General features: G+C 37.4%; 1 protein-coding gene across 2 annotated transcripts in view; it reads right to left on the bottom strand.

Moving 5' to 3' along the window:
* The window catches only part of ABHD17B (abhydrolase domain containing 17B, depalmitoylase), a 54254-nt gene that overhangs the window by 584 nt on the left and 25685 nt on the right, over positions 1 to 27985 (bottom strand). For both annotated transcript variants that reach the window (XM_032306759.1, XM_032306760.1), the window contains exons 2-4: positions 12553 to 13022; positions 7230 to 7409; positions 2660 to 2867 (exon numbers count right to left, since the gene is read on the bottom strand). In XM_032306759.1, coding sequence (XP_032162650.1) covers positions 2660 to 2867; positions 7230 to 7409; positions 12553 to 13019 — 855 coding nt within the window. In that variant the 5' untranslated portion in view covers positions 13020 to 13022. The remainder of the gene's footprint in view (positions 1 to 2659; positions 2868 to 7229; positions 7410 to 12552; positions 13023 to 27985) is intronic.

Here is a 27985-nt window from a genome sequence, read left to right as displayed (position 1 = left end):
AAAAGGTAGGAGAAATCTAAATGGAGTATCAAATCTTAAAGGTAACATCCACAGTCCATCTAGTTCAACTTCACATTTAAATCTGGAATTTCTTCTGAAGCACTGGGGCAGATGTCATTCTGCTTTTCCCCAGTGAGAAGATCCTCTTTGACACCGAGGAAACAATCCCTTTCTGTCATGGACAAATAACATTTGCTTCTGAACACTGAGCTCTAATCTGCCATTTTGCAACTTTAACCTAGTTGTACTGAGTCAAAAATAATAAACTGTACATGTCTCTCAAATATTGGAACACAGCTATCATTACATAATTCTCCAGTTGGTCTTTGGGGTTATGGTTTGTGGGACTCTTTCCGACTTGGTAAAACATTCCAGGATTTATTCTCATTTGTGAATATCCTTTTATTGCATCTTGAAATGAATATTTACAGATGTGGTTTGATTAGCCTTTTGTATGAATTATTGCCCCATGGTTAATATTTCTGCATCCTAAAATTGCAGCCAATTACAACTGGCTCACATTATTTCTAGCAAAGTAAAAATACCCAGGTTTTTTCCCTTCATCTGTAAACTCTTGATAAATGCAATTCCGTATTCCTATCAATGGCTTTCTATTGTATGTAGGATAATAATCAGGGCCCACGACACCAGGTGATTGTGCCCGTAACGAATTTGTGAGCCTCATCTTTATGCCATCTGTTCCCCTTGACTTCTGGCCAGGCTTTTTACACTTCAAATGCACTGTCCTTCCTCTAGGCTTCCACATACTGTTCCCTTCAGCTAGCAATGATTTTCCTTGGCCACCGAGGTGAGTCATCCTTCAAAATTTATATCCAGTATCACTTTGTGAAACTCTTCCTTGGCCTTCTCCACATGTTCCCCTCCATAAAGTACATTTAACCTGTTATAATAAGCTACAAATCTTCCTCAGCCCTTATCCAAACACTAATAAGGTATCTGTGTCCTCAGTTATACTATGAAGTCTATGAGAACATGGTCCATGTCTACCTTTAGCTGGCATAGAGTATTACATGATCTAGACATTCAATAAATATTTGTTGAATGAATGAATACTGAATTAGTATGATCAATATTTTAAATTTAACAAGTAATCAAAGAAAACACATAGCTAAACTCTAGGGTGCAGGTTGTACAAAAAAAGGAACTGTATAGCAGCTCCACAACAATCTTGAGAAGAAACCTCTCCAAAAGAAGAAGTGATGAGAAACCTACACAACTATGTTCTATAAAGATGAATGGTAAATGTTTTCGGTCTTTATGGTAAGGGATGGGAAGTATGGAAGAAGGCAAACAAGCACAGCTGGGTGGTATATTTGTTGTTTTACTGTTAATTTGACACATCTGAACCAAAGCATTCACAATACTTGATATACTTTGAAGAGAATCATATACTATAGTCTTAGACATAACCACAGAACAAGCAGAACAATTAAAACTACATAAGGCCTTAAAATATATCCACAGTGTGTATTATTTCAATATTCATTCATTTACAAATTAGACTACATACCGTTAATTTTATTTTTATTTTTCTTTCATTGCTTTATTCAGGCAGGATTCATTCAAGGAAAGGCAACTTAGTTTTTGTGTGTGAATTTTATTTTTTACTACATTGGTTAATATAAAAGTTATGAATTAAATGTTCTCCTATCTCCTGTATTCCAGGAGTGAATCCATGAAATTCTCAGGTAGTAATCTAAAACAACAGATCCTATTAAAAATAGCCAAGGTGAAAAACAACCAAATAGCCAGGCTGTTTGTGGTCTTGAAGAATATCTAATGGACTCTTCAGGTTTTCTTATAATGAAGAGTACTGCAATTCTATGAGATTAGTCAAAATTTAAAACAACATTGCGTACAAAATCATTCTTGAAGCTCTAAATGCCTTTTTAAATAATAAAAACGAGAATTTTAAGTAGTTGCCTCATAGTACCAAACCTATAAATCAGAACTAGTTAAGATTCATTCAGTGCTATCATGACTTCTCATTTACAAGGTAACTAGTTGGTAAATTAACAGATGGCATAAAAATTAAGACTTACATCATTTTTTAAAAGGAGAAAATGTATGATAACCAGGGAATACAGGAAGTTCAATGTATTTTACAATAAAATAACTGTTTAAACCTCAATCCCTGTACAACAGGGTTTAGGTCATCTCTAGTGAATTTGCATGTTTTCATACAGTTTATTCTATTATGAGTACTTGAACTGTTTTAGATATACAGCTTTTATTGAAGAATATTACATTTGTATACCTGGATAAGATTTAGTACGTTGAGATGTTTTAAAAATACCTATAAATTTGATATGCAAAAGCATTTGGCAATACTTTTACAGCATTTGATTTTATAGAATTAAAATTTCATACAGTACTCATTTTGATGTTTAAAAAAAATTCACAGAAAAAAATATAAATTACACAGCCTGACTGCATGATACTGTTATTTCCAGTTTCTAGTTCTGGTAATAAAAACCTTCATTAAGTCTGTTAACAAATCATTACCTGTACATTTATGAAGGCAACTGACATGATTTGCAAACAAAACCTTCAGGTTTTATGTTATTTACCAAAGAGTGCAGTTCAGCAAGAAAAGAAAACCCAGTATGCAAATTTACAGAATATTTTACAAATTTACCAGTTCCTGTGACACAAACTGTTTCAACCTTTCAAGGTACTGTCCATAAAGTTCCACATCATTGTGACCTGCCCCTTCAACCCACAGAGGCTCCACAGGTCTTTGGCAACGCTCAAACAGTGCGAGGCCATGTGAAAAGTCAATGACTTCATCTTCAGTCCCATGAATTATTAATACTGGAGAGGTTATCTTAGAGATTTTGTCAATGCTGTAAAAGAAAGGGGGAATGAATTAGTTATGAAAAGGAACATAAAACATACTTTCTTGTGATATTCTGACAGATCATTCAAATATCAGAATGGTCCTTGAATCAACTCAGAAGAAACAGATGCTTCTTGGATTTCAAGTAAGATTTAAAAGTTACTTTACATACTCCTTATCTTAAGATTGCCTAACTTCATGCACTTCTGTTTTGAGGGAATCATTCAATGGTTACTGGCAACCTACTGCACCTTTCTACAATGTGTTTTTTTTTTTTTTAAAAAAGATTTATTTATTTATTTTTATTTATTGGAGAGCAAGAAAGAAAGCACAAGTTGGGTGGCAGGGGAGAGGCAGAGGGAGAAACAGGCTCCTTGCTAAGCAGGGAACCTGATGTGGGGGGCTTGATCCCCGGACCCTGGGATCATGACCTCAGCCGAAGGTACCCCAAACAATGTTTAGCACACACGTAGGTTGGAAGGAGAGGAGGAAACTAAGGACTATTCAGGTATGTGCTAACTTCATACCTCTGCATTCTTATTTTTTTCTTCCCCCTTAATCTACTAAAATGACAGCAAAATCTTTTTTTGTTTTTGTTTTGGGGTTATCAACTCACAAAAATAGGGAGAATGTAATACAACATAAAATTCTGGAGCTGGAAGGCAGATAAATGAGTGGGATAACAGACTGAAATTGTGGGAAAAAGCCAATTTTAAGGGGAAACAAGGTAAACTGAAGAAAAAATCCAATTTATACCATGGGATATCCCAGAAAGCTAGGAATTGATATGGGGATGAAGGCAGGTGATAGAGGAGTTTACAGAATTAGTTCAAAGTCTGTTTAACAATCCTTTAATTTATATGGAACCAAAAAAGACCCCAAATTGCCAAGGAAATGTTGAAAAAGAAAAACAAAGCTGGGGGCATCACATTGCCTGATGTTAAGCTGTATTACAAAGCTGTGATTACCAAGGTAGCATGGCATGGGCACAAAAACAAACAGATCAGTGGAACAGAAGAGAGCGCTCAGGTATGAACTCTCCACTCTACAGTCAACTAATCTTCAACAAAGCAGGAAAAAATATCCAATGGGTAAAAAACAGTCTCTTCAATAAATGGTGCTGGGAAAACTGGACAGCTGTACACAGAAAGATGAAACTCTACCATTCTCTTACATCATACGCAAAGATAAACTCAAAATGGATTAGAGACCTCCATGTGAGGCAGGAATCCATCAAAATCCTAGCAGAACATTGGCAGTAATCTCTTTTATATTGGCCATAGCAACTTCTTTCAAGACATGTCTCTAAAGGCAAGGGAAACAAAAGCAAATATGAACTTTTGGGACTTCATCAAGAAAAAAGCTTCTGCACAGCAACGGAAACAGTCAACAAAACTAAGAGGCAACCCACAGAATGGGAGAAGATATTTGCAAATGACACTACAGACAAAGGGCTGAAATCCAAGATCTATAAAGAACTTATCGAACTCAATACCTAAAAAACAAATGAGTCAAAAAACTGGCAGAAGACATGAACAGACACTTCTCCAAAAAGACATACAAATGGCTAACAGACATACGAAAGAATGTTCACCATTAGCCATCAGGGAAATTCAAATCAAAACCACATTGAGATACCACCTTACACCAGTAAGAATGGCAAAAATCGACAAGGTGAGAAACAACGAATGCTGGAGAGGCTGTGTAGAAGAGGAACCCTCTTACACTGCTGGTGGAAACCCAAGTTGTTGCAGCCACTTTGGAAAACAGTGTGGAGGCTCCTCAACAATTAAAAATAAATGACCCAGCAATTGCACTACTGGGTATTTACCCCAAAGATACAGATGTACTGAAAAGAAGGGCCACATGCAACCCAAGGTTCATAGCAGCAATGTCCACAATAGCCAAATGGTGGAAAGAGCTCAGATGCCCTTCAACAGACAAATAGATAAAGAAGATGTGATCCACATATACAATGGAATTATTACTCAGCCATCAGAAAGGATGAATACGCAACTTCCGCAACAACATGGGTGGGACTGGAGGAGATTATGCTAGGTGAAGTTAAGTCAAGCAGAGAAAGTCAATCATCACACGGTTGCACGTATTTGTGGAACATAAGGAATAGCATGGAGGACATTAGGAGAAGAAAGAGAAAAATGAAGGTGGGTGGGAATCGGGAGTGGGAGACAGAACCATGAGACTATGCACTCCGTGGAAACAAACTGAGGATTTTAAAAGGGAGGGGGTGGGGGGATGGGTTGGCCTGGTGATGGGTATTAAGGAGGACATGGATTGCATGGAGCTTTGGATACACAAACAACGAATCATGGAACACTTCATCAAAAACTAATGATATACTGTATGGTGACTAACATTACATTAAAAAAACAAACAAAGTCTGTTTAATAAAGAAGTCCCTCTCCTCCAGATTCTTTCCCCTTCTTTTTGTAAAAATGGTAGTGGCTCTCTACCCAAAACTGACGGTTTTGTGGACCAGGGAATTGCGAGAACAGTTTGAGGCAAGAGGTAAACGCACATATGTGTAAACATATATACTGCTGCTACAAACCCATTTTCTGTACTGGGTCTCCAGAGTGCTGGCAGCCAGGCCCTCATTCCTCCAGAGAGGACTTTTAGAAAGACTCTTGTTGGAGACTATATACACTATATACACTATATACAATCAGTTACTTGGGGATCCCAAGTAACTGATTTGATCAGATGACTGTATAGTGAAGCTTGCACTCAACAAGGCTTAACCACCGGCTTCATATTAGCTCTTTAGTTCCTTACTCTTACATATGAGGAGACAACAAGAATTATCAGACATCAGAGAACACTTCAAGTATCAGTCAGAGATCAAAACAACTTTAAAAAGGCAACTTAAGAGACATAAACTGCACAGAGACCATACAAACAAATTTTAATGCTTAAAAAAAAAAATCTTTCCAGAGAGAAAGAAGGCATTATAAAATGAGGATACAATCTTGAAAAAGGAAATCAATGAAATAATTCAAGGCTGCATTTGTTAAGGAAAAATGCTTGGTTGGCTATGTTATTTGCTATCAAATGTTCGATAGTAAAGGAATTATAACAAATAAAAAGAAATCTATGTTCTTTTTCAAACAGTTTGCAGTTAAGTACTGCTATCTTTGTGGGTGTAGCCGAAATGAGTGAGCTGCAGAGATACAGGATGGCAAAATCATTCTTACTCTTCTATTAGACAGAAGCAGTATGATGCACATACCTTCCAATATACCATTATCTAAAACAACAAACTCTAAATTAAGAACAAAAAAACCTCCCACAGCCTGCTCATATGCTCCCACCATTAGTTTCCCTAAGAAAGTGGTCACTGGGGTGCCTGGGTGGCTCAGTGGGTTAAGCCGCTGCCTTCGGCTCGGGTCGTGATCTCAGGGTCCTGGGATCGAGCCCGCATCGGGCTCTCTGCTCAGCGGGGAGCCTGCTTCCCTCTCTCTCTCTTTCTGCCTGCCTCTCTGCCTACTTGTGATCTCTCTCTGTCAAATAAAAAAAAAAAAAGAAAGAAAAAAAGAAAGAAAGTGGTCACTGCCTGGCTAATGATGAAAAAATTTGCTTTTGAAATGACCCTTGTTTTTATAAAAAAAAGCAAGTAATGACTCTGGCCTTTGGTCCATCTATCAGTCACAAAAAAATCTCTGTATAGCTGCCAATTGGGGTAAAGAAATAAGACTGAAATTGCCAGATTCTCCCTTTTGCCTTCTCTGAAGAAAATGGGTCCCAGTTATCAAGAGGAGCTAGAGGAACTTCCATCTTGTCTTCAGGAGAAGTAGTCTTCCTTTCAAATTTGAATAAAACTGTGTTTGCAGACTTTGTGGTGGCAACACTTAAGTTAATTTAAGACAGAACTTTTTTGCAATTCACTTCTTTTATAAATCAGCTATCATTAATTAGATGCTATTCACTAATTTTTATGCACATGTCTCATTTTCCCTTTACTCTTCCTCTACACCAGTATTATGTCTCACTGAATGGTACCATTATTCATTAGCAGCTCAAGTCAGAACCCTGGGAATTATGTTCAAGTTCTTTTGTTTAGCATCCTCTATTCACTCTTGACACTCAGTTCTGTCAATTTCATTTCTCAAATTAAGTAAATGCCACTCTCTGGGGTATAAGGCCCTCAGCTCTTTTCATCAGGATTACTATTGCTCCAATATTTCAGCCTCCTAACTGGGCTCCCGCCACCACCCTTTTCAAAAATTAATTTTTCACTAATTCTATAATATATGTGAAAGAGAAGTTCATGCCTGAATACCTTAGGTGATGGAAATAAATGCCCTTAAAAGTTTCTTTGAATTAAACAAATTTGAATATTGATACTTACTTTGGGAACGCATCAAAACAGTAGGTCTTCTTGGTATCAGGAAAAGCAACTCGCATTCCCGAAGTCAAAGGAGAATGAAGAATAACAGCAGCACTCTCATAACGAGCAGCAAGATCCACAGATGGTACTGTCCCTATACTTTGGCCATATATAATCACATTTTCAGGGCGAATGCCATATCTATAAAGTTCAGAAATTAAAAAAAAAAAAAGGTGGAGAGTTGGACTGGTATGAAATATTCAATCGTTTTCTAAGGACTTAAACTTCTAATAGAATGATTTAGAATGAGACGATGCCAACTTTGTATTTAAAATATGTTTCTTAGCCATCTAATCATATTTAATTCTACAATAAAATCTATATTCTTAGCCTATTTCATCTTTTGGAAAATTAATTGCTGAGGTCTTTTAAAATTTCAAACTTAAATGAATTCATTGAATAACTCATGCAATTCAAAGTGGCATAATCGTTAATATTTTACTTATTTAAAAGATTTTATTTATTTATTTATTTATTTGTGTGTGTGTGTGTGTGTGTGTGTGTGTGTGTGTGAGAGAGAGAGAGAGAGAGAGAGAGAGCGCGCGAGAGCACGAGACTGAGAGACACACAGCTAGAAAGGGAACACAAGCAGGGGGAGTGGGAGTGGGAGAGGGAGAAGTAGGCTTTCCACTGAGCAGGGAACCCAATGCTGGGCCTCAATCCCAGGACCCCAGGATCATGACCTGAGCCGAACGTAGCCGAACATAGCTGGGTAAGCCACCCAGGCACCTCACATCACTAATATTTTAGTAGACTGATGTTTAATAGACTGTTTATTTCCCATTCTATATAACAAAAGTTCTTTGTCTAAACTTCAAAAGTGGCTCATTTTATTTTTAAAAGATATTTTTATTTATTTCTTTGACAGAGAGATACAGTGAGAGAGGGACCACAAGAAGGAGTGAAGAGGGGGAAGCCTGCCCTGAGTAGGGAGCCTAATGCGGGGCTTCCTCCCAGGACTCTGGGATCATACCCTGAGCCTAAGGCAGACGCTTAAAGACTGAGACACCCAGGTGCCCCTCATTTCACTTTTTGAACTTGGTTACAGTGATGAAAAGGGCTACATATGGTTACTATATGGAATAAAATATATATACATTTTAGCTGAAAATAAATTACTATTTTTCTTGAAAGTTGCCTTTTCTATGGACTAATGATTGGAAAGATAAAGATATCAAAGAGAATTTCAAATATTTTATGATTCAGTTAATTATGAACAAACTTCATGCTAAAATCTCAAGTACTGCCTTATCTCCTTTAAAAATGCTGCAGGGGCGCCTGGGTGGCTCAGTGGGTTAAAGCCTCTGCCTTCGGCTCAGGTCATGATTCCAGGGTCCTGGGATCGAACCCCACATTGGGCTCTCTGTTCAACAGGGAGCCTGCTTCCTCCTCTGTCTGTCTGCTGCTCTGCCTACTTGTGATCTTTGTCTGTCAAATAAATAAACAAATAAAATCTTAAAAAAAAAAGCTGCAGATTTAAATATGTCAACTCTTGCCTCAAATATATCAGATATAATCTATGTTCCAAGCACTGTTACTTGTTTATGGTAGAATTGTCCCAAATGTAAACTACTGTAAGCAGAAATGAAGTGCTACAGGAGCTAATGAATGTGGGGTTAGAAGTCAGAGTAAGATCAAATATGCTTTTCCATTTTAAAAGCCTGAAAGCAGTCACTTATGGATGCTAAGGGCCATTTGCGCAACAGCATCTGGTTTTTGGAAAAGGTAATGTAGCTTTCCAAGTATCTAAATATGAAGAAACAGGGCGCCTGGGTGGCTCGGTTGGTTAAGCAACTGCCTTTGGCTTAGGTCATGATCCCAGTGTTCCAGAATCGAGCCCCAAATCGGGCTCCCTGCTCAGTGGGAAGCCTGCTTTCCCTCTCCCACTCCCCCTGCTCATGTTCCTGTTCTCATTGTCACTCTCTTGCCGTCAAATAAATAAAATCTTATAAAAAAGAGAGAGAGAGAGAGAGAGAGAGAGAAAAGTCTTTTTCTTTACAAGACCTGACTGTAATTCTTCACTGGAGTTAAGTTTCAAAAATGAACATTTAGAGGTGCCTGCGTGGCTCAGTCATTAAGCATCTGCCTTCAGCTCAGGTCATGATCCCAGAGTCCTGGGATAAAGCTCTGCATCGGGCTCCATGCTCAGTGGGAAGCCTGCTTCTCCCTCTCCCACTCCCCCTGCTTGTATTCACTCTCTTGCTGTGTCTCTGTCAAATAAATAAATAAAATCTTAAAAAAGAAGAAGAAGAAGAAGAAGAAGAAGAAAATGAACACTTCCATCATCAGCATTAACTCTTGAGGCTGTGTGGTTGCTCTTAGCTGAATAGCAGAACTGCTGGATGGTAACTATGGGTTTTAGGCTAATGTTAGCAATGGCAAGGCTCCAGAGTAGGAGGAGATGCCAATTTAGCGTCAGAGAACTCAAAGCAATAACAGAGTTTCAGAAAAGTACAACTTGGACTTCAAAGACTATCTAATCTAGTTCAGCTGCTTACAAAGTAGATGTTCAGAGTCAGAATAAGTCAGTGGCAGACCTATAATTAGAACTCAGGTACCCTAACTCCTAGGCCAGTGACTTTTCAGTAACACACAGATAATGAGCTCAAAGACTGTTGTACTACTTAGAAATTCATCTATTCAGCCCTTGTTTCTCATTCATTAAGTATGTGTGGTCAACTTTGTTTAAAGAGATGAATTAAATCAAGACTGGAAATTATTTTATAAAGTTTCCTTCAAATTAATCAGACGAGATGAAAAATAGGAAAAAGTTAACCACCTACAAGGTTTTATTTTTTATAACATATACCTAGAACACTGAATTGAATATTAGTATGTTCTGGTTGAATAAAGTTATCTTTCCATGTTGTTGAGAAGCACTAATAATGAAGGCTATCTGCTAGAACTTAGCATCCCTAAAAGCTGTTCTAATCCACTGAAGTTATACTTTAAAATGAGCTGTAGCTCAATAAATCTGTCATTAAAAATATGTATTATCATATTTTCCTGACAGGTACTATAACTAGATTCAATTGGCTGAGTCTGGATAAAGTGGGAACTCATTTATTTTTGTTTGTACAACTGAGGGGACTGACATCATTATACCTGAAACAGATTTTTACTCTGGTCATTTAAGGAAGTTTTTTTTTTTTTTTTTTTTTTTTTTAAAAGTACTTCTCTTTTGTTAGATTAGCAACCCCATTTTTTTCTTTTTTTTTAAAGATTTTATTTATTTGACACAGAGAGAGCGAGCGAGCGAGAACAAGTAGGGGGAGGAGCAGGTAGAGAGAGAGAGAGAGTGTCCCAAGGCAGGACTCCATCCCAGGACTCTGAGATCATGACCTGAGCTGAAGGCAGCTGCTTAACCAACTGAGCCACCCAGGAGCCCAAGGTAGTTTTGAAGTTTATAAATTTTTACCATTTCCTGTCCCCCACAACTCATTACCAACTTTTTGTACCCCTCACCATCTTTTCTAACTCATTAGGATGTTTTTATATAATTTCAAATGATTTAAGAAACCTCTTTATATGAAACGTTGTTATGAGAACATAGTTTTATTATGTATCTTATAGGATTAAATGCTTCAAAAGTATTTTCTTTTTTTTTTTTAAGATTTTATTTATTTATCTGACAGAGAAGAATCACAAGTAGGCAGAGAGGCAGGCAGAGAGAGAAAGGAGGAAGCAGGCTCCCCGCTGAGCAGAGAGCCCAATGCGGGACTCGATCCCAGGACCCTGAGATCATGACCTGAGCCGAAGGCAGCAGCCCAACCCACTGAGCCATCCAGGCGCCCTCAAAAAGTATTTTCTAAAAAAGGTTATGCCTACTAACAAAACTGTGGAGGTTCTAACTAAAACCATTAATATTTAAACATTAAATTATGAATGATAAGTTTTCTTTGAGTCTTAGTGTTAGTCTAAAATACTTTGGAAATCAGGTAGCTTATCAGTGGATAATATGAGGAATAACTTGAACTAAGATATCTTTATTGTACATGAACCATCTGATGGAAAAAACTCGGAAATCTACAAAACAGCAATATTTTTCAATACTGATGACTAGGAAAGATTAAAGCAATTTCTAGTTCTCAAAAATGTATTGTTATAACTAAAGAACAACTGAAATGATAAGAGAATTTGCTTCAATGATTTATTACAGGGCGCCTGGGTGGCTCAGTTAGTTTAGTCCCATGTCCCACATCAAGCTCCTTGCTCACCAGGGAGCCTGCTTCTCTGTTTCTCAGCAGAGGAGCCCCTCTGCCTGCTGCTCCCCCCAGCTTGTGCTCACTCTCTGTCTCTCTCTCTCTCAAATGAATAAAATCTTAAAAAGAAAAAGATTTATCATAAATTACCTTTTCTTTACATGAGATCATATTTCCAAATTTTATTAGTCCAGAATACAAAGTAAAAAAAATCTTGCTTTTACAGAATGAATACTTTAAAATTAGTTCCAATAAAATATCTGTAAGTCATACTTCTAAGAGATTACTACATAAATAATGCAAACCCTGGTTTATGATTTTAACAAAAACAATCCAGCCTCTTAATGATAGATTAAATAAATCATTAGCTAGCTAAGTCAGTTATTTCTCTACCCTTGAACTGTTGCATTGCAACTTTGAATAAACATTTTTATACCACACGCTACACGTTTCTAAAACCAAGTATTTGTCATAGGCTTAAATTTTAAAGAAAATCACACACATGCACTAACAGACACAAATGAGATCTGTCTTAAAAACTATGTAATTATGGGGTGCCTTTGTGGCTCCGTCAGTTAAGCATCTGCCTTCAGCTCAGGTCATGATCTCAGGGTCCTAGAATCGAGCCTCACATCCAGCTCCCTGCTCATAGGAGGCTTGCTTGTCACTCTCTTCCCTGGCTTGTGCTCTCTCAAATAAATAAAATCTTTAAAAAAAAAAAAAAAATCACTTAAAAAAAACTATGCTGTTTTTTAAAAATTTAAAATTATAATCTAAGAGCTTAATTCTTTTCTTTCTTTTTAAAAAGATTTTAAAATTTATTTATTTGACAGAGAAAGACACAGTGAGAGGGAACATAAGCAGGGGGAGTGGGAGAGGACGAGGCAGGCTTCCCACTGAGCCTTAACGACGGAGCTACCCAGGCCCTCCTAAGAGCTTAATTCTTAATAGGTATATATTGGTTAATATAATCTCTATTTGGTTCTTCAAAACATGTGTTATAAAAACTACTTTTTTAACATAAGACAATTTTAGTTAACCATCATAATAAATGTGCAAAATAATTTCCAATCATGATTTACCTTGTCCTAAGAGCAAGCCAAGCAGCTTCGATATCTGCATAGAGGTTCTTCTCTGTTGGTTTCCCAGAACTTGCGCCGTATCCAGAATAATCATATGAGAATATATTACAATTAATCCGTGATCCCAGTCCTATGTAAAAGCTGCTCATCTGCCCGAGATCAACAGCATTTCCATGTGAGAAGAGTAAAGTATATTTGGCGTTGGGTGAACAACGCACAAACATGCAGGCAATTCTGTTGCCTTTACTGGTTCTAGTCATGAAACATTCAATAGCATCTTTTTCTCTAGAAGAGTATTGCCAGTCTGCTCGTTCTGATAGATGTAAAGTCCAGCGGCTTCCACTTTCATCACACATCAACGTGTAAGTAGGATCAGGTGGCAAAAACGCTAATTTTGAAGCAATTTTCCCAGGGCAAGGTGGACAGCAGAAGAGGCAACATAGCTCACTAAATGAAAGATTATTCATCTTCTGAAAAAGAAGAGATAGCAAATGTTTTAATTACTGAATATGGATTCTGCATTTTCATACAACAGAAGGTTAAAATAAAGGCACTGGTAAATTCTACCACTGTCCAGTGTCTACTGCTATTATTTCAAGTATCCTTTGCCTAAACAGATTTTTGGAATTATTCTAGAAATAACTGAAATCCTCTGGTGAGGCAAATATTCCTGATCAGGAGATACTCAACCATTATAGGATGTCTCGAATAGTAGTGATTATATATTATGATATTTAACCAAAATATGAAAACTAATATGAAGAGTAGAGGTAATATTTGTTATTGCTCTACACATAACAGCATAGGAGCTATGAAATATTTTTAGAGTAATGTGTAATTTTAAGTCAGTTAAAGTTCTCAGAATCTCAAGGAAAGGTAGGTATTTAACATGATACAGTAAATATATAATGATACTATATACATTGTTCATTTTCATAAATGAAATGCTTGCTATTTGGCAGGTATTCTATGCGTTATTACCACATTTAATCCTCAAAACCACCATGGTTGGTTTGAGAAAAGAAGCTTGCACAGTGTGAGGCAGCAGTGGAGCCAGGATTTGACAACAGGCTCAACACTGTTCCACATCCCTGGGCTATACTGCCTCAAAGGTTCAGAAAACTATTTGTCTCAGATGCCTATCATTTCTTTTAGCCATACTTCCAGTGGCTCAAATAACCTATAAAACATTAAAACATATGTCTATATGTAATTATTGCCCAAATTAAAAAGGATACAATATAAAGGCTACAAAAAAAAAAAGGATAAAATCTGCTAATATTTCCCATATGGTTAGATGGGAAGGAGTGGTATAAAGTTTGAAGTCAGAGACAGTTGGAGTGGAGTTCCAACTCTACCACTTGCGCAATTGTTTACCCTTTCAAACCTCACTGTCTTCCTAAGTAGATGAGGTCAATGCTTGGTTGTGAAGAACAAGTATCATGATGTGGTTAGGACATATACTACAGTAGTGGGGATACAGATGGCACACTTAAGGATGGTCCACTCTCTGTCTTTTGCATTAATATTTTTCAAGTACTTAGCTGATATTAAATCACCAACAAAAATAGGGTAATACCTGTTTGCCCTACTAGCCATTTCTTTTTATTTTGTCCTTTCTCAAATTTACTATCTCTTTTTAGTAGTAGGCGATGATTGCTTAATTCCAGGAAGAAGGCATTCAAAACAAACACCTTCTAGAGACTTGGTGGCACCTAATCTTCTACAAAAAAATCTAAACAGGAGAATGGGAAAAAAAATGCACATCACACCATCTGGAAAGTAAAAAATGTCCTTTTCACCCACCACAGAATCAAAATCTTGTTCATATGTTCAACAGACATGTACTAATTTCCCTGTGTAAACTAATTAGGTAGAAAGGAGGACAAACACCACAGCTGGAGAAACATCACACAGAGAAACAAAGACAGGAGTGGTATAAAAGGCTTTCAAAAAGTAAGAGGAGGGCAGGAAAGTGTCTCTTGGATAATAGGAAACACCTTTACTTGCTAGTCTATCTTTAGTCCTTTTCAACCTTCAAAAAAATATAGCACGAGTAAGTTACTGTCATAGTCTAGTTAAATGTCAGAGTCTAGTTGGAAAAAGTCTGATAAACTAGAAATGACAATAAGGTGTCATCTTTAGTGGTCACTCTAACTGGCTCCGTGAAATACTGTACTGAGAAGGATTCTAAGGGCATATGCAAGGCTTGGCAGGCAAAAAACATGTCATAAATTAGTGATGTCTACTATAGGATTTGGCTACAGATTTATTATCCTGGTCATGAAGATATAGGACGTGGTGAAGAGGATGACAGGAAAGAAAAGTTCAAAGGGTCAGTTTAAGAGAAGGAGATGACCTAGGGGGAAAAAAAAGATGAGGTATAAGGTATGATAGTATTATTATTTTTTTTAAAGATTTTATTTATTTATTTGACAGATCACAAGTAGGCAGAGAGGCAGGCAGAGAGAGGAAGGGAAGCAGGCTCCCTGCTGAGCAGAGAGCCCGATGCTGGGCTCGATCCCAGGACCCTGGGACCATGACCTGAGCCGAAAGCAGAGGCTTTAACCCACTGAGCCACCCAGGTGCCCCCAAGGTATGATATTATTAATGCTATCTGCTGAATAATCTGTCTACAGCTATTTCTTGCTTCCAATTACTTTATGACTAGCAACTGCTGACCCTCAAGAGTCTATTAAAAGCTTGGTTGAAAATAAGTTGTACATAGCTCTATGTTCCTATAATTTGCCTCTTGAGAAGACTTTTATATATGATAATAATGTAATTTAAAAACACATGTGGCTGAATGAACGTATGTAATATTCAGAGTTGCTTCTGGGGATGAACACCAAAGGAAAGAAGGAGAAAAGGTGCAGTGCCAGGATCTACTCTAATGAAAGGACAACTTGACATTTCTTTTTTTTTTTTTTTTTAAAGATTTTGATTTTTGAGAGAGAGTAAGACAAAGAGGGTCAGAGGGAGAAGCAGGCTCTCTGCTGAGCAGGGTGTCTGATGTGGGTGGGAATCCATCCTGGGACTCTGGGATTGTGACCTGAGCCTAAGTCAGATGCTTAACAAACTGTGCCACCCAGGCAACCAAAAACCTTACTTCTCAATGGCAGTGGAAGAAATTACTCCTACCACCATAGCCCCAAAGCAGATAAGTGGTGTCCATTTAATAATAAAAACTTGCAAATTAACACTTTTCTAATAATAGGCCTGGTATAGGACAGCAACATAGACTTGCTTAAGAAAGAAGTATAAATAATCTAAATTTTAGTATCATCAGAGATAAACAAATTATTGAGGAAAAAATTTTATTCTTGAAATTAAAAACATTAAATATCTTTCTAAATTTAGGTTAAGTCCCATTTGTGCTGCTGAAGTGAGCACAATCCCAATTGTTTTATATAAAATTCATTGGAATAAAAATACATCATTCACCAGTTATTTCTTGGCTAACAAAGTCTTGAAGGGACAAGGCAGTAAAAAATTGTAGGGGTAAAATGATGAACATCTGAAAGTACACAACAGCAAACAACAGATGACTAATTAAATAATTTAGAGCAGAATTTTGGACCAGGCAAAACAAGGATTTAAAATAGTGGTGCTAGGCTGGCTTAGTCAGTGTAGCATGTAGCAGTGTAGCAGGGTCGTAAGTTCAAGCCTCACACTGGGTGTAGAGATGATTACTTAAAATCTTTCTATTCTTTTTTCTTTTTCTTTTTTTTTTTTAAGATTTTATTTTTTTGTCAGATAGAGAGATCACAAGCAGAGAGCCAGATGCAGGACCTGGGATCATAACCTTAGCCAAAGGTAGATGCTTAACAGACTGAGCCACCCAGGTGCCCTTTAAAAACAAGATCTTGTTTTAAAAAAAAAAAAAAAAAAAAAAAAAAAGTAAACTGTAATAAGCCAGTTTTTAAAAAAGAGGATACTTAAAGATGAAGTGGAAAAGTGTCATGAGGAAAATCCAACCGGAATCCCTGATTTAGAGAAATGAGTATCTGAAACAAAGAATTACCTGATGGTTTAGGTGTAAGATTCAGTAACTAAAGAATGTATTAGTAAACTGAAATATCAGATTAAAGAATGAAAGGGATGATGATAGAGAAAACATAAAAGAAAATTTAGGGAAAATAGAAGTAGAAATACCAGTATCAATATTATAAAGGTCCTAGAGGGAGAAGAGGAGAAAATAAAGACAAGAATCAAGGAATTTCTCAGAATTAAAGAAAAAATTCAGCCTGAAATTCCTTAGAGTGAGTGCCAAATATCTGAGAAAATTCTCACAGACTAGGCAAATTATAGTAAATATTAAGACTACCAGAAACAAAAATATGAAAGTTTCTAGAAAGAATGACTACCTACAAAGGAACAAGAATCAGGTGAACATCTGACTTTTCAAAATCAACACTAGAAACCAGAAGATACTGGGAAAATAGTTTCAAAGTGAGAAAGAAAAAAACCCAAAAACTTTGGAACTAGAATTTACAGAGATAAAGTAACATTATAATATAAGGATAAAATAAATTTAGCTGTAGGCATACTAAAACTCAGGCTTACCAAACAAAAATAAATCCAAGAAAATTCTATGAAATATGTCAGATATGATAAAGAATAGTTAATATAATGTTTTGTTTTAAAGCAAGCAATGAAGGGGGAAGAAAAATATATCTCCAAATAAACCAAAACTAAACCTTTGGGGAATATGAACATAAAGAGAAGTGGAAGAATAGTTAGGGATTTAAGTGAAAAATGTGTTGAGTTCACTGGTCACTTGCCTTGTTCAGAATGGTATTACTATTGATAAACTTAAGACATGGAAGAAAAATATAAATATGACTATTAATGAGTCAGATATAACCACCATAAAATTATAGGTTCTAGGATATACCTGATATAGTTATATTCATTACAAATGTCCAGCTTTGACTATTTGTCAGTGTGTTAAACTCAAGCAGTGTAAACTCAAAGAAATAATTAAGGGCATCTAGATAGCAACAAAATAAGGGAACAGAAAACCCCAGTAGTATCAACAGACCCAAAAGCTGACTCTTAGATAACTCATTTATCTTTTGAACAACATTCTGACAAAGGATATGTCAATTCACCCCCTTTTCCATTTGAGGAAACAGAGGCTTAGAGTAGTTATGTAACCTAACAAAGGTCACACAGCTGGGTAAGTGACAGAAATATCTGGTATATGTGGCAGAATGACTCTGGAGCCTGAACACACAACTACTGTTTTGTGGAAGGAGTACCTACAGAAGATCGACAAACAGAAAGAAAAAAGCAAAATACCAAAAGACGACAGACATACAGTTTTTAAAGTTAAAAAATTAAAAACAAAAAACCCCAATAAACTAATTAGGTTAGAGGATATTAATTAAATTCCTGAGTAACATAAAAGAAAATCCCAACCTAATTAAAAAACGGACAAAAGATCTGACATTTTTCCATAAAAAAGATACAAATGACTAACAAGTATATGAAAAAATGTTCAACATCATTAGTTATTAAGGAAATGTAAATGAAAACCACAATGATACCACTTCATACCCTCTAGGATGGCTATAATAAAAATGACAGGTAAGACCAAAACTGACAAGGATATGGAGAAATTGGAACCTTTATATACTGTTGGTGGAAGTAAAACGGTGCAGGTAATTTGGAAAACAGTTTGGTCAAACTTAACATGTTTAAATACGGAGTGTTAACATTTGACCAAGCAATCCCACTCCTATGCACATACACAAGAAAAATAAAAACCTGTGTCTACACAAAAACTTGTACATGAATATTCACAATGGCATAAGTCATAATAGCCAGAAGGTAGAAACCATTCAAACGTCTATAAACTGATGAATGGGTAAAAAACAAAAACAAAAACAAAAAAACCAAAAAAAAAGGTATATCCACATAATGGAACGTCATTCAGTCATAAAAAGACAGAAACAAAAGTACTGACCCATGGTATAAAGTAGAAGAATCCTGAAGAACTTACACCAAGTGAAAGGCAGTCACAAAAGATCAGTTACTGTATGATTCCATTTATAGGAAATGTCTAGAATAGGAAAGTCAATAGAGACTAAGTCTAGGGCTATGGAAAATGGGAGGGAAGGAGAGCAATAGAGCAATAGGGTTTCTTTTGGGGGTACTGAAAACGCTCTAAAATTTGTTTGAGTGGTAGTTGCAGAGTTTTATTAATGTATTAAAAATCACTGACCTGTACATTTTAAGTAAATCGAGTGTATAGTATATGAATTACACCTTTTTAAAAAAATGTAGGACCATGCTCAGGATGGAGCCCAATTAGAGACTTGAACTCAAGACCCTGAGAATAAGAGTCAGCCACTTAACCTACTGAGCCACCCAAGTGCCCCGAGAATTACATCTTAATAAACCTCTTTAATGTGGTGCCTAGCTGGTACATTTGATAGAACATGGGAATTTCTGATCTCAGGTTAAGTTCAACACTAGGTATACAGGTTACGTAAAAACAAAATTCGTAAAAAAAGGGAAGCTTTTTACTACCCTCACCTCTCAACCCCTGCCACGGCCACGGCCACGACCACCAAGTCTATGGAAAGCTAAAGTAATTTTGCAAAGAGCGAGCTTAAAGTATGTATGTATTTGCAGGGTAGCTGCGAATTTTCTCTCCCAGGTATTAAGAGAGACTACACAAAATAAAATAAAGATAGACTAGTGCTGACATAGAAACAAACAGACCTAGTTTTAACAGAATACAGAGCTTATAAATGGATGTATGAATGAGACTGTCCTATGACAAAGCTGGTTTCTCAAAGCAGTAAAAAAGGATGAATTCTTCAGTAGGATGTGCTAGAAAAATTCAAATATTTTTCAGCAAAATTAGTTCAGGCAAAAGTAGTTAGAGCCCTACTCCTCAGTATGAATACAGAACACAAACTCCAGATGGATTAACATATCTAAAGGGCAAAATTAATATAACTTAAAAAAAAAAGAAGAGAGAAAATATTGGTAGATTTAGCTTCAAATGAAGATTTCTATTTAGTGAAAAATGCTTTGGGAATAATGATTTTCAACTAAAGTTATCAGAGTTAACATCTTAAATATGAGGAACTTCTACAAAAACAAGAGAAAAAAACCAGTAACTCAGGAGAACAAATGGGGAGAAGATATTAATAGGCAATTTACAGGATAAAAAGGCTATTAAGTATATTAAGGCCATTCTCACCAACTATCAGAAAAATGCAAGAAATATCGCTTTAAAGCTCTAAGAAAAATAAAAATTAGAAAACTGAGTAATATGAAGTATTGGTAAGAACAGGGGAAGAAAATAGGAACCTTTCTGTGAACTGTTTGATATGCCATTCTGTTTACCTATGACCCAGAATTCCACTTAGGTAAGAACTCCAAAGAAATACTCACAGAGATCCTTCAAGAAATGTGTACAAGGTTGCTTGCAGCATTATTTCTATACCAGGGTATAGAAAGTAACGTAGATTCCATCACCAGGAAATGAGTAAGTAAATGTTTTGGATGCAGATAACGGAATATTATGCAGTTTGATGGCTAGAACTTAAAAATACAGTACTGGGTGAGAAAAAAGGAATAAACTGAGATCTATACTATTATTAATGAAAATTAAAACCACAATAAATGTTATGTATTTAAAGACCTGTGTATCTGACTGGATACTTGTGGAGGCAGAACAGGAAAGAACGCTGAAGGTAAGAAAATAAATAAATAAAACAAGGGTAGGACTTAAGTTCATAGATTGATGATGACAAAGAACTAGACTATGAGGGCCACAGGACAAAAATCACATTTGGTCAAGGTGCCTGGTGACCTAGTTAAAGTGTCCGACTCCTGCTTTCAGCTCAGGTCATGATGTCAGGTTCGTGTGAAACCTAGAGAAACCAAGAGTTGGATACTGGCTCTGTGCTCAGCAGGGAGTCGGCTTGAGGTTCTCTCTGTCCCTTTCCCTATGGCCACTGTTCCCTCTTGTTCTCTCTCTCCCACTAAAATAAATCTTAAAAAACAAAACAAAACAAAACTATCTGGTTCCTTACCACTGGGGCTTTAGTGCCAAAAAGAACACCTGACATATAATAGGGTTTCTAATATTTTCTGGGTGAACAAGTTAAATTAGTAAGATTAACTCCATTCTCTGCACCTGACAGACTCCCACAAAAAAAGAAAAAAGGTTTACGAAATCCTGTTTTTAAAAAGAAAGAAAATATGTGTTGTAATAATTATGTAGGTTTTTTGTATGGGTATAATAATTTATAACTAACTATAAACTTAATTTGGGGTTGGGCAATATAGGTGGGAAAAGCATAGCTAGTTACCCAAATCATTAAGTGTGTTATGAACCACAGAATAGGACAGGAGGAAATCTTGCCCCTCTCAAAATCAAGTCACAAAATAAAAGGTCAACTGAATGTTAAACAGATGGTCCATTGTGTAAATTAAGGTTTCCCTTTTGGCAGAAGACTCAAAGTTACTTCACTTATAGCAGGAGGAATTTCCTAAAATTGTAATGAATTAATAATTTAAGAATCTGCTTCTCCTGATAACTTTTTCCTGCTCAATGACAAAGGAATAAAGATGAACATCTGAGTGGCCTCTCAGCAAAACAGGAAGACTAAGGTTAAAAAATGTCTCCAAATAGAATGACCTACTATATCTCCTTCCTCTCTTTTGACAGAAGAAATTACTGAAATGACTCCTGTCAATTCCTGAAGTAATATCGGCTTAAGTGAAAAAAAAATTTCCCTTTGATTTTCTTTGTAACAGTTTCTTGGTAATGCAAATCAATGCAAATAACCACCACCAAAAAAGGACAACTGATTTTTTTTAGGGTTCAAGATGTGGTAATGAACAGAACCAGTCCTAAAACATTTTTAAAATGCTTCAATGTCTTCTTTGAGTGATATTTTGACAACTATACTCTAAATAGGACTTATGCTGATTTAAAAATCTTACCAATTTAGAGCGTAGGTAGGTATATAATAAACCACTTAAATTTTGATATACAAGGCTTCAGGTTAAGTCGAAAATGAGTTACTTTGAATTTGGCTTCACTCATGGATAAATCTGGGGAAGTACTATTACATATTCCATTTTATGGAAGTCAGGAATTATGTCACTTAGAAAATCTCCAACTGCTTCCAATTAGTAAAAGGCACATCTATTTAGCAATCAGACTTCTGGAAGTCTCAATGATTCAGAAAAGAGCAACACCTCCTAGAGATTATTATTATTATTTTAAAAGATTCCATTCAATTATCTGACAGAGAGACAGCGAGAGAGTGAACATAAACGGGTGGTGGGGTGAAGTGGGAGAGGGAGAAGCAGGCCTCCCACGCCCAGGGAACCGGCTGTGGGGCTTGATTCCAGGACTCTGGGATCATGACCTGAGCCAAAGGCAGATGCCTGCCTAACTTGACTGAGCCACCCAGGTACCGAGATGATGATGATGATGATGATGATGATAATGATTTTTTGAAGATTTTATTTATTTATTTGACAGAGGTCACAAGTAGGCAGAGAGGCAGGCAGAGAGAGATGGGGAAGCAGGCTCCCTGCCGAGCAGAGAGCCCCATGCAGGGCTTAATCCCAGAACCCTGGGATCATGACCTAGGCTGAGACAGAGGCTTTAACCCACTGAGCCACCCAGGTGCCCTGAAACTAGGTGTTTTTTTAAAAGACATTTTCTATCTTATTTGTATATGCCTTATGCAGAAATGTAGTTTGTTTTCTTTTGGGGGCAGGTTTTATTTCCTTCTTCTTTTGGACCATTATATATAGCACTCACTCAGCAGCAAAGGCATTTCACTGTCTGAGACAGCCCACAAGAGCTGTGCTAACATGGGACAGACACTTAAAACCTTAAGAAAAAAATATTTTTATTAAAAAAAATTTTTTTTAAAGATTTTATTTATTTGATACAGAAAGAGAGAGGTCACAAGTAGGCAGAGAGGTAGGCAGAGAGAGAGTTCCGAGGAAGCAGGCTCCTCACTGAGCAGAGAACCTGATGCAGGGCTCGTCCCAAGACTCTGGGATGATGACCTAAGCTGAAGGCAGAGGCTTTAAATGCACTGAGCCACCCAGGCGCCCCCCCCAATTTTTTTAAAACAATTTTTCTTTTTACAATTATCCTCACTTTTCAGAAATATTTTATTTATTCTTCAGAGAGAGAGAGCGAGAGAGAGCGCATAAACAGGGTGAGAGGAAGAGGGAGAAGGAGACTCCTCAACAAGCTGGGAGCCCGATGTGGGGCTGGATCCCAGGACCTGGAGATCATGACCTGAGCCGAAGGCAGATGTTTAACCATCTGAGCCAACTAGGCGCCCCCCACCAAAAATACTTTTTAAGATTTATTTTAGAGAGAGCACGCGAGTACATGGGGGTAAAGGGCAAAGGGAGAGAGAAACTGAGGCTGACTCGGCACCACTCAAGGAAAAATGTCTTTGAAGTACTCTGTACCCTATTTTTTACATTCAAACTGAAAAGAGAAATTTTGGCAAAACGATTTTCTTTGAAAAAGGCATCATGTCAGTTACTTTTTTAGGTTAAGAGTTATACTTTTTAAATACTAGTAAGATTCTTGGGGCACCTGGGTGGCTCATTCAGCTAAATGTCTGCCTTCTACTGGGGTGGTGATCCCAGAGTGCTGGGATCCAGCCCCAGTGGGCTCCCTGCTCAGTGGAGCATCTGTTTCTTCCTCTGCCCCTGTCCCCGCTCCTGCTTTCTTTCTTTCTTTCTTTTTTTTTTTTTTTGAAGATTTTATTTATTTATTTGACAGAGAGAGATCACAAGTAGGCAGAGAGGCAGGCAGAGAGAGAGGAGGAAGCAGGCTCCCTGCTGAGCAGAGAGCCCGATGCGGGACTCGATCCCAGGACCCTGAGATCATGACCTGAGCCGAAGGCAGCGGCTTAACCCACTGAGCCACCCAGGCGCCCCCGCTCCTGCTTTCTTACTTTAATAATTAAATAAAGTCTTTTAAAAAATTTTACTACTAAGATTCTAGAAATACTTAGAGAGTAACTGGGCCAATGAGTCACCTGAAAACACCTTTGGAAACACGGTTTTATTGGTAAACTGCAGAGATGCCTTTATAACTAAGAGTTTAGAAAAGTTTAGAGGAGTTTCCCAACTAGGGAAAACAATTTTTTTTAAAAGATTATTTATTTGACAGAGAGAGAGAGAGAGAGAGAGAGAGAGAGAGAGATCACAAGCAGGCAGAGAGGGAGGGGGAAGGAGGCTCCCTGCTGAGCAGAGAGCCCGATGCAGGGCTTGATCCCAGGACCCTGAGATCATGACCTGAGCCGAAGGCAGAGGCTTAATCCACTGAGCCACACAAGCATTCCCCAACTAGGAAAAAATTATCGGCACACTGTCAAATAAAATTCTGTTCCACTGGTGGTTAAGAGTTGGGGATAGACACACAAAAATAGTTGAGGTGAAGATGATAAGAATCTACCAGACTTATCAAAAGCCTCCATCCTAACACTGGACCTCTTAATCTTAGGAAACAAACTGAAGGGTTGCTGGCGAGGAGAGGGGTGGGGGAATGCAGTAATGGGGTGATGGACACTGGGGAGGTATGTGTTGTATGTGTGTGCGCTGTAATAAGCACTGGGGATTCTATATAAACTGATGAATCACAGACCTGTACCCCCGAAACAGTATTACACTATATGCTAATTAATTTAATTTAAATTTAAAGAAAAGATGAATAAAAAGGAAAAGTCTTGCTAAAAAAGTCTCAATCCTAGCATTTGGTTATGAAACTAGTTTTTTAGTTCAAAAAAAGGTTCAGCAGTAAAGCAGAAGATCAGAGGTGAGGAAGGTGGAGAGCCTATAAGCTGTGCCAAACTAATTTGGACCACAAGTCCTAACATAGGTCCATGTAACTATTTCTATATTTATGTTTTCCCTCAGTTTCTTAATACTACACTAATACAGCATGCAGCAGCCATTAACTATGTCTGGCTACTTAAATTGAAATTAACTGAAATTAAATATTTAGTTCCTCAGCCACAGGAGTCACCTATGACTAATGCCTACCAAACTGCACAGTGCAGTATGAACATTTCCATCACTGAAGAAAGCTCTATTGGGCAATGTTCAACTAGAACCTTTCAAACCCAGGCAATCCAGAACAAGAGCTTTTATACTTCTACTCATACTACCTTGAAACGTTGGACTCTTTCCTTCCAGGTATGTACAAGCAATTTGTATAGATCTTACTGAAAACTGCAAATGACACAGAACTAAATGAGGTTACCTAAGCAATACAGTTTTAGAAGAATGTATTTAGACAAAACACTGCAACATTTAGCCCAATTCTTTAAGTTTTTTTTTTAAAAAGATTTTTATTTATTTATTTGATGGAAAGAGATCACAAGTAGGCAGAGAGGCAGGCAGAGAGAGAGAGGAGGAAGCAGGCTCCCGGCTTAAGCAGAGAGCCCGATGCGGGGCTTGATCCCAGGACTCTTGAGATCATGACCTGAGCTGAAGTGCAGAGGCTTTAACCCACTGAGCCACCCAGGTGCCCCAAGGTGTGTGGTTTTTTTTTTTTTTTTTTTAAATAATGATAGAACACTTGTGCAAGTGGGGAGTGAGGGGGAGAGAGAGAGAATCTTAAGCAGGTTCCATGTCCAGTGTGGAGCCTGATATGGGGCTGGATCTCAGAACTCTGACTCAGAGATCATAACAGGAGCTGAAATCAACAGTTGGATACTTATTGACTGAGCTACCCAGGGACTCCTTTTTATTTAAAATTCAGTTGGTTAACACAGTGCAGTATTAGTTTCTGGTATACAGTATAGTGATTCAACATTTCTATGTAACACCTGGTGCTCATCACAAGCACTCTTAAATCCCCATTACCAACACCCTCTCCCATAATCACCAGTTTGTTCCCTGTAAATAATCTGTTTCTTGGTTTGCCCCTCTTTTTTTTTTTAAAAAGATTTTATTTATTTATTTGTTACAGAGAGAGATCACAAGTAGGCAGAGAGGAAGGCAGAGAGAGAGAGAGAGAGAGAGAGGAGGAAGCAGGCTCCCCACTGAGCAGAGAGTCCCATGTGGGGCTCGATCCCAGATCCCTGAGATCAAGACCCGAGCCGAAGGCAGAGGCTTAAACCACTGAGCCACCCAGGCGCCCCTCTTGGTTTGCTCCTCTTACCCCTGCTTTTCTTGTTTTGCTTCTGAAATTCCACATATGAGTGAAATCATATGGTATCTGTCTTTCTCTGACTCATCTCACTTAGCATTATACCCTCTAGCTCCATCCAAGTAACTGCACATGGCAAGATTTCATTCCTTCTCATGGCTAATATTCCATTGTACATATCCACATCTTCATCCATTTGTCAGTTGAGGGACACTTAGGTCCTTAATTTGGCTACTGTAGATAAGGATGCTATACATTGCTATACATTAGGGTGCACATACTCCTTTGAATTAATGTTCTGGTATTCTCTGCATTTAACCCAATTTTAATGTAAAAGCCATTTTATTAAAAATGAGCAAAGCAAATCAATTAGGTCAACTATACATTTTAATGCATGCTTTTGACGTATCAAATGGATTCACATTCTTGAAAGGGTCTCAATATACTGAAACTGCAAGCAAACGTAAGAAACTATAAAAACAGGGGTGCCTGGGTGGCTCAGATGGTTAAGGTCTGCCTTCAGCTTAGGTCATGATCCCAGAGTCCTGGGATCAGGTCCCACATCAGGCTCCCAGCTCAGCAGGGAATGTGCTTCTCCCTCTCCCTCTCTCAAATAAATAATTTTTTTTTCTTTTTTTAAAAAAGACTTTTGGGGCACCTGGGTGGCCCAGTGGGTTAAAACCTCTGTCTTTGCCTCAGGTCATGATCCCAGGGTCCAGGGATCGAGCCCCACATTGGGCTCTCTGCTCAGCGGGGAGCCTGCTTCCCTTCCCCTCTCTCTGCCTGCCTGCGATCTCTGTCAAATAAACAAATAAAATCTTAAAAAAATAAATAAAAGATTTTACTTATTTATTTATTTGACAGAGAGAGAGAGAGAAAACGAGACAGGAACACAAGCAGGGGTAGTGGGAGATGGAGAAGCAGGCTTCCCACTGAGCGCAGAACCCAATGTTGGGGCTCGATCCTAGGACCCTAGGATCATGACCTGAGCTGAATGTAGCTGCTTAATGGGTGAGCCACCCAGGCACCCCAAAATTTTTTCTTTACTAAAAAAAACTATAAAAACATTTGTGACTATTAGCCAAGTAATTTCTGAATGTAACCCATAGAGAATTCTAAATATTACAATCCTGATGATCCACTTAGGTAAAGCCCTAACAAGGAGATCAAGCCTTCCTAATGATTAAGTAGAACAGGTTACTGACTTTTACTTAGGTCAATAGTACAGACTCCTATAAAGCTTTTGTTGACTGGGAAATGAATTATAGCTTAGTTTTCAAAGTCACACCTGTCCACATTGCTGAGCATAAACTAAAACATGAACAGGCACATGTTTTCCTCCCTTAATCATAGTTTTCTGGCACCTCTCCTGAAAGACTTTCCAAAACATACTTACCTCAAAGATCACAGAAAAGCTGCCATAGTACACTGGTAGAGACAATGCAAAGAATACACATTATTCTCTCCTCCATTTATGAGAAGTAAAATTTTTTTCTGGGGAACTTTTCAGATGAACACCTATTCAATGTATTCCACAGCATATAATACCCTCTATAACAGGGCGCCTGGGTGGCTCAGTTGTTAAGCATCTGCCTCTGGCTCAAGGGTCGTGATCCCGGGGTCCTGGAATCCAGCCCTACATGGGGTTCCCTGCTCAGCGGGAAGCCTGACTTTCCCCCTCCCCCGCGGCTTGTATTCTATTCCCTCTTTCGCTGTTTCTGTCAAATAAATAAGTAAAATCTTAAAAAGAAAAAATACCCTCTATAGCACAATATGATCTAAATGAAGTCATAAACTTTAGAAAATTTACTACTGTTTACTATAATGATGAACACAAGCTTTTTCAAAGAGAACTCATGTTACTGATATCTCAATTTAAATTTCTAAGAGTTAAAAAAAAATTCAAGCCACATAGGAAGTTAAAAAATAAAAAAATAAATCTCACTGCCAGGCTAAAGACTAAGGCTAAAATCCAGATGTTACAACTTTGGGTCATTTGTTTTTAGTTCTGGTGTTTACTATTGTACTCATATTTATCCTTTATTACAATATACCCTCATTATAAAAGATTCAGAGAATTTATCAATTTTTTTCCAACCTCTGCTCATTCTGATGTTATTTTTAGTTTTCACTGGTTATTTTAATAACTTTAATTATTATACCTGAACCTTCATTTCTTGTCCCATCAAGAAGTTTCTACTGGCTCCCCATGTAATCACATACCTATTTAAGTTTTAGTGCAGTTTGTTTTACAACTATTAA

Source organism: Mustela erminea, chromosome 12, assembly GCF_009829155.1.
Source record: "Mustela erminea isolate mMusErm1 chromosome 12, mMusErm1.Pri, whole genome shotgun sequence".
In the NCBI taxonomy this organism is placed as follows: Eukaryota; Metazoa; Chordata; class Mammalia; order Carnivora; family Mustelidae; genus Mustela; species Mustela erminea.
Note: the sequence above shows the minus strand (reverse complement) of the source record. Positions and strands in the feature narration are given on the sequence as shown.